Source organism: Poecilia formosa, unplaced genomic scaffold (genome assembly GCF_000485575.1).
Source record: "Poecilia formosa unplaced genomic scaffold, Poecilia_formosa-5.1.2 Scaffold496, whole genome shotgun sequence".
NCBI lineage: Eukaryota > Metazoa > Chordata > Actinopteri > Cyprinodontiformes > Poeciliidae > Poecilia > Poecilia formosa.
Window position 1 is genome coordinate 233,017 of NW_006800435.1, and position 16,871 is coordinate 249,887.

Sequence of the window (16,871 nt, forward strand, 5' to 3'; positions counted from 1 at the left end):
AATTTTTTTTTCCTGCGTGATAGCAATGCGCTTCCGTCAAAAACACAAAATCTTAGTAAGTAATTTTTATCTGGTTTCTATTGTAGGTATTTTAGTACATCTATAGTAGCTTTTAAAAGTCAAAAAGTCCTCAATATTGATTTTTAAAAAAAGTATTATTTCCATTTTCAGATTATTTCACTTATGGAAAAAGGAATTATTAATTTAAACAACCTAATTTCTTGATGAAAAGTTACTTTTAAGTGAGTTTTGTCTTATTTCAAGCGTTTTTAAGCGTATTAAGGAACAAAAATACTTGGCAAGATTTTGTGTTTTTGCAGTGCAGGTTGTAATTCTCTTCTTCTGGTACTGACAGGATACATTATTGGATTTTTGCTTGAGCTTTAATTCAAATATACAAAAATTTTAAGCATTTATATCAAGAAAAGTACTACTAACTGTAGATTTTAGTAAAACTTTATTGGCTTCTAGAAAAACAACAGTATATATGTCAGTATATTTCCATAATTAAAGAATATATTTCTAAATATGCAGAAAGAAAGTCTTACATATTTCATTTATATAAGGAAAAATGGACGTTTCAAGTGATTTTAAGGTAATTGTGGCTTCATTGAGGTGAGATACTTTTACTTTTTTCCAGAAAGTCTTAACAAGCCTCATTTTCTTGTACTGTAGGCAGATAATTTTTCTTATTTTAAATAATGTATAGCTTATTTTGGAACTTTTTGTGAAAGGTGGGTTTTTGCAGTGTACCTCCTATAAGCATGGTGCAGATGGAGAAGATCTTCTCTGCGTCCGTGTTGGCAGACACGTTCCCGAAGCCCACGCTGGTCAGGCTGCTCAGAGCGAAGTACAGGGCCGTCACGTAGCTGCTCCGGGTCGACGGGCCCCCGCCCAGCATCTTCAGGCCCCCCGATCCTGAAATGTTCCCATAGTCTTGGCTCGAGTTCCAGGGGCCCTGCCCCGCGACCTCTGACCCCGATGCGTTCCACTGGGTGCTGTTGGCTGGGAGGCTGCTCACTGCGGGAGGGGTCTGTGTGGTCAGAGGGGACATGAAGTACGGGGTCCCCAGGCGCTTTGCCAGTTCATAGAGCCAACCTGTGGGGAGAAAAGGGAAAATACAAAATATTACCAAGTATATTTGTCTCATCTCTAGTGGAAATACCTCAATACACTTGAAATAAGAAAAAAATATCTTAAAAGTAACTTTTCAGCAAAAAATGAGCTTGCTTTAAGTTAATCACTCCTTAATATTGATAAATAAAAAGTACAAGTTCCACTAGCAGATTATTTCACTTAAAACAAGGCATTTTTCCCATAAGTGAAATAATCTGCCAGTTATTCTAGTACTTTTTCATCAGTATTAAAAAATTATTGGCTAAGAACAAGCTCTCATATCTCACTGAAAAATTACTTGCAAGTAAATGTTGTCTTATTTCAAGTGCATTAAGATATTTGCACTAGAAACTAGAACAAAAATACTTGGTAATATTTTGTGCTTTTGCAGTGCACATCATGATAAAAGACTTTGATTCATTTCTGAGTCTCTTCCATAAAAACAGGTGAAATATTTTCAGTTCTTTCTATTCTATAATGAAAAGCCACCTTTGAAAAAATATTAGTTGTAAGTTAAATTCAACTTCAACTTGAATTCAGTGGCATAAAAATATTTATTTCAACTTAACAAGGACGTGTTCTCTCTCCAACTCTTTATTTTGTGCAAGTATTCATAACTCTGGAACAATTTTTGTTCCATTAATAAAATACTGAATGTATTTTACTGGGATTTTATGTGACAGACGCACACAAAGTAGTGCATAACTCTGAAGTGGAAGGATACGTAATTTTCTCAAATTTTTCACAAAAGGCGAAACTAGGTCCAAACAGGCATTTTGAGCAGCTGAATGGTTGCCATGGAGATTAAAGGATTTCTTAAACATGCATGAAAGATCAAAGCAACGCTCCAGGTATGTTTTTGATGAATAGATAACATTATAACATGAGTCAAGTCAATTTTACATAATACTGCCCCTACAAATCTTTATAAATCAAGTAAATAACTGAAGTTTGTGGTTGTAGGACAACAAAATGTGATAAAACTTAAGCGTAAATCAGAAGTGCTAGAAAATGCATCCAGGATGAGCAATATGAAAGATGCGAAGCATCTAGATGAAGTAAGCAGATGTCCTCAGTGCACAGGAACAAAAAGGAGGAAAACGCTGCCATTTGTGAGTAAATGAAGGCTGTAATAAAACCCAGCGGAGTCTGTGACAGCAGCAGCAGAACGCAGTAGACGGATGTTCTGATAAGAATTACACAGTGCAATATGGATGAGTCTATTTATTGATCCCTGGCATCCAGGCCTTCAGGGAGCGGCTTTTGTTCGCCCGCCAGCATCAATAAGCAGAAGTGACAGCGGAGCTGCGAGCGGATCCCCAGCAGAGCTGCTAAACCGTCAGCATCAGAGGATTTAACACCTGAGTAGTTTCCTGATTACATCGTCATTAGTGCAACTTAACCTCTGCCAAGCTCCGAACACACGGGCCTGACTGGAAGTTTGTTTCACCAAAGCGTGCGCAGCTGTGGATTACAACGGGAAAAACCAAAACTGATTACTTGTTTTAATTGAGGACAGTATCAGTGTGTGACTTTCAGATTACCGATCAGGTTATCAGCCCGATAGCTGCACAAAACCTGTTCATTTATTAACAGGACCTAAAAGAAAGTATTCACATGGCCGTTTTATGCTCATTGCTTTTACAAATCAATCACAATCACTAAAATTACTAAGCAAACTCTGTAAAACTCCTATTTCACCTTCGGGATTAATAAAGTATATTCTGATTCTGATGTCAACAAAACAAAAATTAATGAAAGAGAAATATTTGACGTGAAATAATTGATTGCTAGAATACTCTCCCCATTTAAAGTAACAGATTTGTAAATCTAGCTCTCTCTTAATGAACAGGTTACAAAACTCAAATCAAATAATAATAATAATAATAATAATAATAATAATTAGGGGTGCACTAATTTATCGGTACCGATTTCCTTAATTTTGGGAGATCGGTGATTGGCCAGTTTTTACATATGAAGCTGATCTGATCCACTGATCTTATCTAGCTAAGCAAAGGTCTAAGAATCAACCACTGTCCTCTTTTGCTCTCCAGTGAGAGAAGCTTGACTGACAGACCGGCCCAAGTTCTGTCTGCATGTTTACAATTAACAATAGTGACCCCACTGTTGCCAACTCAACGGCTTTCTTGCTATATTGAGCAACATTTCAGACGGAAAAAAAAAACGGTATTAGCCAAAATCAGAATCGACAGGTTAAGCTTTTTAAAAGGTCGATAATCGGCAGAAAACTGCAATCGGTGCACCCCTAATAATAATAATAATAATAATAACAACAACAACAACAACAATAATATACCAAATAAATGATTTTTGTCACATTTTATTAATACTGTCTGTTTCTGAACACTCAGCTGTTCCAAACTCGAGATTCTCATGATGACGCCGCAGGAAATATAATAGTTTTTCTTTTTCCTCCTCTACATTATACTACTCTGTCATCCTGAAATTTCTTTATTAATATTATTGGTTTTCAAACAAAGAATAATAACAACAAAAAAATCCAAATGTTATTAATAAGAAAAAACAAGCATGCACAGTAGATACAAACTGACTGGATATTACTTCTTGTTGAAGTAATATTTGTTTATAGGTGACTTTTTTTTATGTCAGATTAAAAAGTGAATGGACTGCTGATTTGTCAACATACTAATTAATGTAAAAGCTCTTGTATATAACAAAGCACAGTAATGACATCAATCTACCTTACATAATAACCAAACACTCTGGCCAGGAAAACCTTAAAAATGAAAAACCTTAGTCTGCAACGGGTGTTGTACAGTGGAACAGCTGGCATGACTGTTTCCTTGGAGGAAGAAGTTTTTTCTGCATCGGATTTTACAGGTTCTCTCTCTCTGTGTGTGTGTGTGTGTGTGTGTGTGCGTGTGTGTGTGTGTGTGTGGACAGCTGTTTGTCCTGTGTGGCCCTGTGATGGACTTGTGACCTGTCCGGAGTGTACCCTGCCTGTCTGCCTTGGGTAATAATGTGATTTATTTATTTTTTTCAAACCAGTTGGAGGAGAGAAACATGGAACCATAAACTACAGAGCAAATCCAGATGAGCATTTCGCTGCACCTGTGGTACATGTGCTACACATGTACCACATGTGGTACATGTGGTATTTGACATGTACCACATGTCAAATACCACATTTGACATGTGGTATTGCTGACAATACCGTGGAGCAGATCTACCTTTTCTAAAAGAAAGGTTTAAGCTGCAGCTGTGTTCCCATTAACCGTAAAACTGCACAAATTGAAAAGGCCAAAATAAATTCTCTTAACAGAAGCACATCAATTTTGGAAAAAAAAAAACCTCATGTATTTTTGGCCGACTACAATTTCCCCAAAACGCCGCATACGTAGCTGCTCCCACATATGAGGAGCTTGTTGCTCCAACAGCCGAGTAAGATGCCGACGTCTCTCCTGATTGGCTGATGGTTTCTTTAGAACCATGACTGAATTATGAACATATCTGTTTACATCCGTCGCCGCCATAATTTTTAATGACTTACTGCGTGAACAAATGTATTCACGTGCAATCTTAATTTAATATCTTATTTAATGGAAAGAATGCACTTGTGAAATTGTGTGGTTTTTTGTGGAAAACGGACAAAGATTTTTGCACACTTACAGCACCTGTATGAAATTAGTGCACTCTGTTTTGCAACTCAGGTGCATAAATATTATAAATTTATGTCTTATGGTTATATTTGTATTAATATTTAAGACCTTGGATGGAGTAGCTTGTCAACAAATAAGCAATTTCCCCTTGGGGATCAATAAAGTCTATTCTATTCTATTCTATTCTATTCTATTCTATTCTATTCTATTCTATCCTATTCTATTCTATAAAGGAGGTAAATAAAGTTGTAAAAACTGAAGCTGGTTTCAAAGCTCTGTGTTGGGTCTGCCTCTGTCCGTGGTGCTGATGTCTCCTGTCCCTCTCGTTAGGTGGAGTAAACTTTCTCTCTCAGCTGTCTGTGTACTGAAAGCTGTTCAGTACTTGGCTGCTCCAGTATGAATCTCCACATATTGCTTTCAGGTCCAACATGTTCTGTTGGCTCATTTCCTGTTGGAATTTAACACACTGTCTTTTTTACACCTCTGTCAGATAAGCTTACAACTAATCTCTCCACTACAATTTTGCTCGGTTAGTTATCACCTTGTATCTAATTATGTACTGTCTACATGGCTGCCAGATTTTTTTTCCAAGTCTAGCTCTCAGCCTTTTTAGAGGTACGATAAAAATCACCTCAGTGTTTCTCATCCAGTGCAGTCTGGCTTTCTGTGGTGCTTTCCTGTTACTGTCAACATGTAGCTCTCTGCTGAAGTGAACTTATGCTGCTGTATTTAGTTTATGAAGTGAGTGCTTCATTTGACACGTGGTCCATTTAAAATTTAGAACAAAGGTTTTAAATATTGATTTAGAAAATAGTTTCCATATTTTATTAAAAGTTAAAAGACAACTGTTTATTTGAGTTCATTTTGTAGCACAATCGAGTAATTACGTTATTTTCAATTGCTATAAAGATGATATACGTATTAAAAACGTCTTCAAAGATATTTAACTTCATATTTTAACACCTTGAAATTGGGCCTCTGTCTCTTTAAGAAACTCCTGCTCTTTCTGAAACTCCACCTTCATCACAACATGGTTCCTCTATTAAACTCTTAACAAAGCTTTTTACCAGTGTTGCATTGAGAAGTAGTTCCTATAATGAGGTCAGCAGACGTGCAGGTCCACCAGATGTTTGCTAATTGCTGCTGGTTAGTCTGAAGGAGCTGAGTGGGGCAGCTCCCACAGGGAAGATGAATGGTTGCCATGGAAGATCCATGGATTTCTCAAACATGCATGAAAGAATCAAAGCAACATTTAAGGTATGTTCTTGATGAGGGACTAATATTACAACATCATGTAAAGCTGAAAAAAGGCGATTTTACACAATACTATCCCTTTAACAGGTGGAAACCTATAGCGATGTCAGGTTAGACCAGATCTGTCACAATAACAAATTTTGGTGGACGACAAATTGTCCAAGAAGTTATCGAGATGAACGATAATATTGCTGTTTTGAGATCATTTCGAGCAATAACACATTCTTACAGATCAATAAACATTCAATTTTGATGAACATTTACCACTGGAACTGGAAAACATTTTAAATATCCAAAATAAATAAATAAAACAGAAACAACAAATAAAATGGATCATGTAGTCTCTGGTTGAGACCAAAACACGAGAATGAAGACTTTTATCATCCAGTTTTTTGGTAGAAAAAGAGAAAAATGATAAATTATAAATTTAGTTTGTTTTAATATATCATGCGATTAATTGATTTGTTGAGTATTATGACATGCCTGGGTCAGAGGTCACCTAAAGTGTTGCAGATTTGAGGAGAAAATGTTTCTTTCGGTTTTTCGAGGGTGTGAGATTCGACTCTGGGTTGAAACGAAATCTTGGAGGCTTGGGGGAAAAAATTGACTTGTGACCACCTGTGGATGAAAGTCAAATCACAGTTCCTTCATATTTCTGTGCACCAATCCTTCCTGCCACGTCCATCTGTATTTGAAAGGGACCAAATCCACATCCCAAGACGCGTCTCCTATATCACACAGGATGTATTGCTTCTCCACTGGCTGAGTGAACTCTCAACCACACGCTGCAGCTCTGCAGTCTGTAAATTATTGACGTGAATTCATAGCAGCAGCAGAATGCTGTCCAGTGACTGACACACTGAACAGCCCAGCGTATGCTTGCTCTGATATCAGTCCTCCATTGTGAATCTCAGCTGGTGGCACGTAAAGGTCAGGCCGCAGGCTGCTCTTTGTTGTCCCCTGGATTGCCTCGGCCTTTCTGAATGGTCAATTGAGGCTCTGCTGACATGAACCGACTGCAGCGCGCCACCGCTCCGCTGAAAGGATAATGACAGTTTGGACGGTGCGAACGGATGAGATGGGAGATCGAGAGAGGACGATACGGCGCGATGCGCTGAAATCAGAGAAGGAAAGGAAAACGCGGCGAGCTGTAGTCCACAGATCAGAGAACAAACTCATTTTCAGCGTCTTTCGTGTTCCTCGTGTCGCTGCTAAATATAAAAGAGGAACATAAAGCTTGAGTGTCGCCTGAGGTCTCAGTCAAAAGGATTAAAGTTTGCTCCTTTGCCCTTGGAAACTCCCTGTCTGTGTGTCTGTACGTGTTCATCAGACTGTGAGTCAGGGTTTCACACCGCCTGCAGGACTTCACGTTCCCCACTGAGACGCTTGTGGAATTATAAAGTTTGAACTACAGATTCTTGATTTGTCTGTAAAGCAAGTCAAATGTAGCTGAGAAGCAGGACTGAGCAGGACTTTAGGGAGGAATGCAAAACAGACTGAGATAATCACAAAACAATGCTCATCAAAGGAGGACAAAAAAAAACTAATAAAAAGTTACAAAAGATGTAAAATGCTTTGCAGAAAAAGGAAGTGGGGGGGGAGACTAAAAATGTTAAGAGAGGATTTTTCCACAACTGCTTTTTCAAACACAAAAAACAAAGTAAAAGAAAGTAGGGTTGGACAATATGAGTGAAAAACGTAGAAGACATAAGTCTTTCATATCAGTCAATGTCAATAACACTGGGTTACGAAAAGTATTTTTTGGAAGTTTTCTATGTATTTTCAACTGAATTATGACTATTTTGCGCCACTGAATCCAAACATGACATCCATTTTTCTCAAGCAGGTCAGGTTTTTATTCTAATCTGGTTTAGAAAAAGCTGATCTGACTACACTGATGATATTTTTGTGACATTATCAGTTCATTTTCATTAATGTTTCTCATCCAAAAAAGATTTTAAGACTGAAAACAAAAGTTTTCTAACAGAGTGTGTTAATTAAATGTTACAAACTTGGATTTCTGTAAATTGAATAATAAACACTGATAAGGGTAAGTACATGTAAATTGAGCAGGACGTCTTCATTGTGTAAAATTCTCCGTCTCCTTCCTGTCCTGATGGAGTCTCTCCTCCTGCTCTTCACTCACTCATCAGATTCTCAGGAAACCGATCCAGATGTGAGAACAAGTCCTGCATTTTGATGCTCATGTTGCTCCATAGTTCAGAAAGTTGACCTGATTGAGGAAAACCAATCAGATTTTTGGATTCAGCTCATCGAAATGACCTTAAAACTGTTGAAAAACCCCAGGCGGATTTTTTTGGGCTGTTGACCATCGATTAGTTTTTCGTTTAAATATCTGAAATACTACCAGACGACGTGTCTGCTGTGTGTGCGCAGTGTGATAGATGTGGGTACAGCCTGTGACTGCTTAATGATTATTATCGATTAAATGCAAGTTCTCACTTTAAAGGAAGAACACATCGGACGCGTTGCCATGCGTCTCGTTGATGGAGACGCCCTACTGGTGCCTTGAACACACATTAGGATGTTTGTGCTGAAACACACCAGACTGCTGCACTTCAGCCCCGGGCTGTTCAACACAAAATAGTAGGAGTGTTTTTTTTTGTGTGTGTGTGTTGCCCCTCAGACCTCAACAATAAAAATGAAAGGCTGATGGCTTAGTCAGCCATCAGGATTAGAATGCATATGTTGAGTCATGTCTGCATGGCTGGTTCTCCAGTGATTGCTCCACACAGGCACAACAGAGAGGAGGAGTGTGTGGGAGGAGTTCATGGAAAAACATTCAGACGTTGTGCCTTCTCTAGTTTTGTTTGTTTGTTTGTTTGTTTTTGTAATTGCACAAGCAAACACAGCCAAGATTCATTTAATTTATGTGAGCAAAGTTTTTATCAGACGGTTTTCCTTTGATAAAATCAGGATTTTACTATAGAAGAGAAAAGATCTTTAACATTATTTCAATGTGACCAAGATTAGAAATGCGATTATAAAAACTTTTTTTTTTGCCTTTTGAGAACAAATGGATGAAAAGCAATGATAAATGATGAATGATGAAAAGGAATGTTGCCCACATATTAGTTGTGTGAATACAATAAAACTGACAAAGAAAAATACCAGCACTACTGGTCAATGTGTTTTTCATGCTAATTATCACATCATTTCCTGTTTTTGGGCAATTTTATGAAAAGAATGATAAATGATTATGGGTCTGTTCATTTAGGGCTGTTAAAGGTTGAAGCACATAAACAGTTTCATCACATTTGATCTTTGAGGCAGTTTTTAAAACTGTGATCCTGCACAACACTGGATGTTAAAGCGTACAGCGGAGGCTCTCGTTTTGATGATGATGAAATTTATATTGTGAACATGTAAGCAGCAAATGTCAAAAGGGTAAAATAGGATAAGAACAAGAAAATAAAATAGGAATAATCATCAACATAAAAATAACATTTTAATGTTCAATTGGAGTAGGAATAACTAAATTCTTATTAAATCAAACCCCCAGTTTACTCATCAAGCATATTTCAGTGTAGAAAGTAGAATTCAAATGCTTCCCATGTTATAAATATTTGTATATAATTTGTCCTCTATATCACAATTATCCATTCTGCATTTTCCAAAAATGTTCAATTGATTTGTTGCTATGCAGTCTACAGCATTTATGCTAACTATGTTCAGTCAAAGCAGTTTAAGTTTGTAGCCGCACAGGAAGGAAGTTTTATGGTGCATTCATCATTAAGCTTTCAACATTTCAGCAGCCAAATCAACTTTTTTTAAGCTCTATCATGTTATAATAATATTCCTTCATCAAAAACATACATGGAGTGTTGCCTTTATTCTTCCATGTTTGAGAAATCCTTTAGTCTCCGTGGCAACCAACTGTGCAAAGCGCCTGGTTGGACCTTGTACCGCCGTTGAGGACGAACCTCCTCTGAGTTTCCAGGCTTCTGAGCTTCCGCCTCACAGAGCCTCTCCTGACTCATATCGCCTCCAACCCGCTCCTTCAGACTAGCCAGCAGCAATTAGCAAACACCTAGTGGAACATCTGCTGAGCTCATTATAGGAGTTACTACTCAGTGCAACGCTGGTAAAAATGTTGTTAAAGGGTTAATAGAGGAGCCATGTTGTGAAGACTTCCTGTAGAGGGGGAGTTTCAGAAAGATCAGGAGTTTCTTAAAGGGACAGAGGCCCAATTTCAAGGCATCAAGTTACAAAGTCAAATTTCTTTTAAGCCATATTTCATATATGCCACATCTTTTGTAACAGCTCAAAGTAACATAGTTACTTGATTGTGCTATAAAATCCCACTGTGTACCAGAAAAATACATAACAGTGCCCCTTTAAATTTGTAAAATGTGTGAAAACCATGTCTCATTTTTCTTCCCCCATCAGAATGTGGTTTAGCATTGGTCAAGTGCATACAATTCTAATAAAATACATCCAAAAGATACATATGTTCTTGCAAGGAACTGTATGTAAGTTAAAACCGAAGAAGAAACATGCATGGATAGTAAAAGTGCCCACTCACCGATGTCCGAGGAGCCCAAGCTTTCGATCTCCTTGCGGCCGATGTAGTACCAGACACAGGCCATCCAGTGGGCCAGCAAGGCAAACATGGACATGAGCAGAGTCAGAACCACGGCGCTGTACTGCGAGTAGCGCTCCAGCTTCTGCAGGAGCCGCAGCAGCCGCAGCAGCCGGACAGTCTTCAGCAGGTGGACCCTGAAGTTCTGCACACAGGGGCACAACGAGAGGTCAAAAGGTCAGTCTGAAGAACAAATAAGTGTTCTAAAGCAGAGGAATGACAACTATTTCACTTATCAGCTGGATCTCTAAATTTGTTGTTGATAGAGAATCCAACGTCTTTAAGCTTCTAATAAAACTGAACAATGAGTCAGTTAGCACTTAGCTGAACTAATTTAGCCCTCGCTTCATGACCTTTCAGAATTCTTTGCAGGTGAGCCAAACTAATTAGAGAGGAAATGTGTTTGTGTTCAACAGCAAAATGAAAGAAAGGATGATCCAATCATTTGAGAAAATGGGACTGTGCTAACGAATTAAATAACAGTCAAGAGATTGTCTTTTGTAAAAATAATAATAATATTTGTAGAGGTTTTGGTTACACGAGTGAACTCACCACAGTGACATTGAAAGCGTAAAGCAGGTCAAAGGGCAGGGCAGCAACAAGGTCAACAAAGAGCCAGGTGGTGACGTAGTGGACACAGATGGAGCGGGCGTCGTAGACCACCTGACCCGACGTGCTCACAAAGGTCGTACGAAAGTTCAGCATGATGTCTGAGGACAACAACAACATGCTGTTAAAAAACAGATACGTGCCAACAATGGAGCAGCATTCTGTTACCCTTTTATGCCATACATTTAAAATCTCCGCCTGGATATTTTTGCTTATTTATTGTTTATTTTTATAATAGCTGAATAGAATCTAGAAGTGTTCATGTAAAAGACAAACTGGAACAACACTGCTGCCCAAAACTTTAAGAGTATGGTGGTTTATATTTCCATTCAGCTAAAACTCTTCTATCTTTCTTCTTTCTTGCACGAGTAGCTTTTATTCATCAGTAGCTGGACAGGAAGGTTGTAGTTTCTGCATTGAGTCTGTTGGCTGATATCTCAGAAGATAGGCAGGCAAAACATCATTGTTGTGATTCTGTTATCCAAGTTACATAATGATGCCTTCAGTGTAGACTCTTAGCTTTAGTTTAGAGACATGCAGATGCTAATGGCAATTTATATCCACACTTTATGTTGTCGGTTTCCATTTGTTAAAGCAAAGGAGAAAAAATTACAACAACAACAACAACGTGTATGTTCTGTTTTTACACAAACTTTTATTTATTTGAAACTTTCTTGTCATTTCTGTTGAGCAATGCCCAAACGCCGGCATCAGTAAACAAGCAAGCCCTCATTAGGATGAAAGCCAGAGGGTGGTGGAGCAATTCTGGTGCAGCGTGTGCTTCTACTCTTCAGCAACATAAATGTCACGTTTCAGCTTTTCGTGATTTATATGAGCTCAGATTCAGGTTGAATATACAACCTCAATCCATTTTTAAAGTAAGAATTCGGCGCACTGTTTTGAATTTATTGTAAGTTATGTCGAGTGAATGTGACCTCAGACACAAACAAACACCACCAAACTATTATTATTATTGATTTCACCACTCCTCACGATAGAACTGTGATGAATTCAGGAAGTCATCACAACATGATGCCTGTAGTAACATCAGAACGCGTGACTTGCATGATGCAAAAAAAAAAAAAAGAAGTGTTCCCATTGCAGTTTTGCTAAATAGATCTATTCTGATACGGCTGAAAAACCACCTCCTTCCAACACAAAACTTTTTTATTGAAAAGCATGGATTTCTTCAAAATTACTGCGTTTTCATCAAGCAAATTTATTTCCGTTATCTCCGTTTGCCCAATTTTAAGAGACAAGGGTCATTCAGACCCCACAAGCTTTTTTACTCTGCACGCAGTCCAGCGGGGTCATACTGACCCTGCGTGCGATTTTACAAGGTCCTTTTTGTAAAATCGCAGCCCCGCTGTCAGACTGTGACATTTTTCTAACACCATCAGAGGGTTAATGGAAACTCAGCTAACAAGAGCCGATTTCCGCACTTCAGATGAAGTATGAGTCCACTGGACCTATGTGAGAGAGAAGCTTTCCAGATGTTTTCATTGATCAAAATTAATATTAACTAAAAGAACAATATACAGAAGCAAGACTTCAAGAACACATCAGCTTTAGGTCTTTCAGTAGAAACTTTTACGGACATGCCACCGTATCGAGAGGTAACAATAGCACACCTCTGATCAGGACTTTATATCCTTTTTTTGCTATTCAAATATTCACAGAGGAGAGTCTCGACTGCTCATTATCCTTCAAAGTGCAACTCTATTTGCTGAGCATAAACAGGAAGTGAGTGAAGGCGGTTCGTCTGCCATCTGCTCACTTTTATAACATATTTCTTTATTAAAAGCATGAATTAACCTGACGGAACAACTTAAACAGGTCGTCTGCAAAGTGAACGGGTGAACTGAAAGTATTGATCAGCAGGCTTGGCCTATTTTCCTAACGAATGGGATATTGATTGACAGGAGTTACACATCTCACTGCAGTTGGTTTCCATGAATCCAACGGTGAACTTTCAGGACGAGGGGTCAAGTTGTAATTTATGACTTTTCCAATAAAACTAATTGTGCGCTGAAGAGATCTCACGCTCGCAGTTAGGCCGACAGGAACAAAGAGGCATGCCGGTTTCTTGGAAAAAGAGTCGGCAGCGAGAAGTAATGGCCTGATGTAAATGGCTCATATCCTCTTACTGCGTCATGCATCATTAAAAAGCTTTACAGGTTTTGGAGATGGAGGATTATTGGCTGACCTCCAACCGGCAGGAGGCAAACACAACCACCAACAACATTCTGCCAGCCGGTTTCATATCAGTCAGGATCTAAAGGTTCATGTTGCTTCCTTTTACTGCTCTCTACACCAACGCTGAAATAAAATTCCTGGAACTATGCAGGCAGAGGAAAGCATAAAAACTAAAGCGTAAACTCAAACTTTTCTAAACTTTCTTAACCCTAACACCTTATTCCACCTTAAATCAGATCATGTTTGTTCATTTCATTTGTTGTTAACCTTTTAAACTGGTGACGTTTTCAGTACAGTTGCATTGACTGTTTTATACTTTTTGACAATACTGCTTTATATTATCGATCATGTTGGAATGTGAATGATTTATTCTGAACTATCTGCAGAAACGCTGAACCGATAGCTGCCTGGTTTCTCCCAGCAACAGATCTCTTTTTCTCAGAAAGTCCTAATCCTTCTTAACACCGTCCTGCTGCTGGACTCTGCTCTAATGTCTCCTCCTTGACTTTTTGCTCTTTCTACTGTGGCAATAAATATTCCTTTTAAATCTGAGGAAAGCAACACTGAGCACAACTTCTGTACAGAAATGAAAGAGGATTAGGTTTTTTCCTGGCATTAACTAACCAGCAAAGAGGATAAAAAACATAACATTAGTATTCCTGTTATTGGCCTTAATATGACATACTGGCATAGATTAACTAATCATCATTTAGCTTTAGCATTACTCAACACACACAGTTTGCTTGGAAGAAAACTCAGTAACGTCTTGTGACGTTTGGCTCTGGCTAATTGCTGAACATGACACAGACCTGCAGCCGGGCTCAGCAGCTGCTCTCCCCTCTGAGATCAGACCCACAGCTGGAAAAGTTTATCTATACGCTCATGGTGTGTTTAATGACGGCCTGGAAAATCACGTTACCACATCTTCACTGGAACATTGACCAATATATTTGATGTGTAATTGATCATTTTGATGATGACACTCGACAAAATGCAACGTCTGTTTCTGTACTGGTGACTGTATGATGTTTTTATGACTTTATATTTTTGTGTTTTAATCGTGTAAAAGGCTTTAAACTGCCGTGTTGCTGAAAGTGACCAATCGAACGAAATCTGTAGGAGATAAACAACATGAGCGAGTTGTTCATTTAATTTGTTATTGACCTATTTTATTTTATTTTTTTTTGAGTCGATTCTCACCTAAAATGAAAAGGATCTCCACCAGGATGTCGCTGACACTGGGTGGACTTCTCGAGGTGCCGCCTTCGTCCCGCCCTCCACTGAAGCAGACGTTGTAGGGAACGGTGACGGCCACGTAGAAGGTCGCCAGCAGAATCAGCCAGTCCCAGCCGGCCTTGAAGGTGCCATAGTGGAGCAGGATGAAGCGGGACTTCTGGATGGCTGCTACTTTGTACTCTGGGATCGGAGGTTTCTGCCCAAACATGTTCTGTATCGGATCAAAGGAACACGGTTTTTAACGGCAACATCACGTCGGGGCCTCGACTCACCTCTTTTACTTCCTGCTCACAAGTTTTCTTTCCAAAAGTTGATCAACAATGGAACGTGATCTTATTTCTGTTATACGGCTGCCAAAAACACACCCAGTCATTTCTGCTGAATTTAATCATGAGTTTGTGTAAAGCACAGAACAAATTAGGTCAAATACTTTGGGAAAAGGCCTCTGCTGGTGTCTTCAAATAACTTCCAACTTTCAGCATTTCCATACAAATAGAAACTAAAACCCCATCTGATTTTCACAAGTTCTGAAAAAACCCCAAGCCAAACAAAAACAGGATAAAAATAGTATGCAGCTCTCTTCTATTTACAAAAAAAAGTTTGTAAAAATCTAAACACACCTCAAAAACTCTAGAATTGTGGAAATTATACAAAACACAATCTTTTATTATTATTATTATTATTAAGACTGCATGCTTATGATTTGTCCTGATTTAATTTAAAGATCAAGTGTTACCCTAATATTAAGTTTTTAGAATAAGACTTTCTAAAACATTTCAGATCTGGGCCGCATGTTATTGTTATCCTATATTTTTGTGACTTTGAAACTACATTTGCAGATTATAACAGTTTGAATTACACCGACTGAGAGGCTGCAGAAGATACCGGGATCAAAGTATACCCAGGGTTTAAAAAGTCTGAAGATGCTAAATGTTCCGTCTTGCTGTTCTTGTGGTTTAAACTCCTTTAAGTGAAGGCAGAAAGTCTTGATGGAGTGCTGCCTCACCTTCATCTGTTGATTTTGGTGATGAGGAAACGCTTTGTAAAAAAAAGGTTAGCTTAGCCTTGGATGTTGTCTACGAAGGTCGTCAGAAGACAGGGAGTCTTCTGCTGCTGTTTTCTGTTAAACCGCGTTCATTATTTCTTTCATTTTATCTGCATTTGTAACTTATAGAAGGAAGCTTGTGATTATGATCAATGTATCAATATATACATTGTTTTTGCATCAAATATAAGCAATTAAACAAATTTTCTTTCAGCAAATCACAGATTTACTTACATTAACAACAGCTACATTTCCATTGTAATTTGACATTTGGTAAAAAAAAAAAAAAAACGTTTAATGGATGCCAATTTCAGAAAAAAAGTTGTTTTTTGATAAAAAAAAAAGTTTTGGTGCTTTTTAAAAAGCCATATAAAAATGCATTTACTTCGCAAAACTGCAATCGAAGCACTACTTTTGATCAACAACCAGATGTTGCTACTGAAGCAAACCACGAAGAAGGCAACAGGAAGTGGTCGCAGGCAAGGCCGTAAATCCCATCTCATTACCGGGGGCGACCATAAACAGGGAAATATTTTGAGAGCAATTTTAGGGGGATTGGCAAAGTTATAGTAAAATGTGGTCAATTTTTTTTGTGTGAGTGTTTAAGCTGCACCATCAAAAATGACTAGTAAGTAACAATGAATAACAAAAGTGTTTTTCTCAGTAAACAACCTGCTGAGACCCACAGAAGTCAAACTAAGATTCAAATGTTGTTTAGATATGAGTTTGGTTCAGTGTCACATATCTAATCTCTGCTACACCTTTACAAAAACTTAAGGCCCTAAATAAAAACAAATAAAAAGTAACTCCACTTAATAAAACTCCTCATAAATATTGATTTATTACAGTGGTTCTCAATATAAGTCATGTGTTATTTAAATTATAACTTAAATTGCTTTAAACTTTTCTCTTTTTTCATGTTAAATATGTAGCAATTGAATATTTGAAAAGTATCATAACTTAAACTTAAGGCTCAGCACCAGAGTTTTCTAGAAAAATATTCAGATATTATTTTGTGGTTTTAAAGGCTCTACGTTGAAGGTGGTAAGAAATAAAGGCACACATACTTTATTTTTGTTTTTACTGTCTACTGCAGTAGCCCCTCGGCTCCCATACAGAGCTGTCGGCCAGTGCTAACGCTCAGCCTGCCTCCCGTTTCAAACTCTTCTTA

At 38.1% G+C, this 16,871-nt stretch overlaps 1 protein-coding gene across 2 annotated transcripts in view; it reads right to left on the minus strand.

Annotated features, from left to right (window-relative positions):
- kcnh3 (potassium voltage-gated channel, subfamily H (eag-related), member 3) overlaps positions 1 to 16,871 on the minus strand; it is a 67,807-nt gene that overhangs the window by 29,897 nt on the left and 21,039 nt on the right. For both annotated transcript variants that reach the window (XM_016664562.1, XM_016664563.1), the window contains exons 4-7: positions 14,620 to 14,866; positions 11,167 to 11,324; positions 10,558 to 10,759; positions 754 to 1,098 (exon numbers count right to left, since the gene is read on the minus strand). In XM_016664562.1, the coding sequence (XP_016520048.1) occupies positions 754 to 1,098; positions 10,558 to 10,759; positions 11,167 to 11,324; positions 14,620 to 14,866 (952 nt within the window). The remainder of the gene's footprint in view (positions 1 to 753; positions 1,099 to 10,557; positions 10,760 to 11,166; positions 11,325 to 14,619; positions 14,867 to 16,871) is intronic.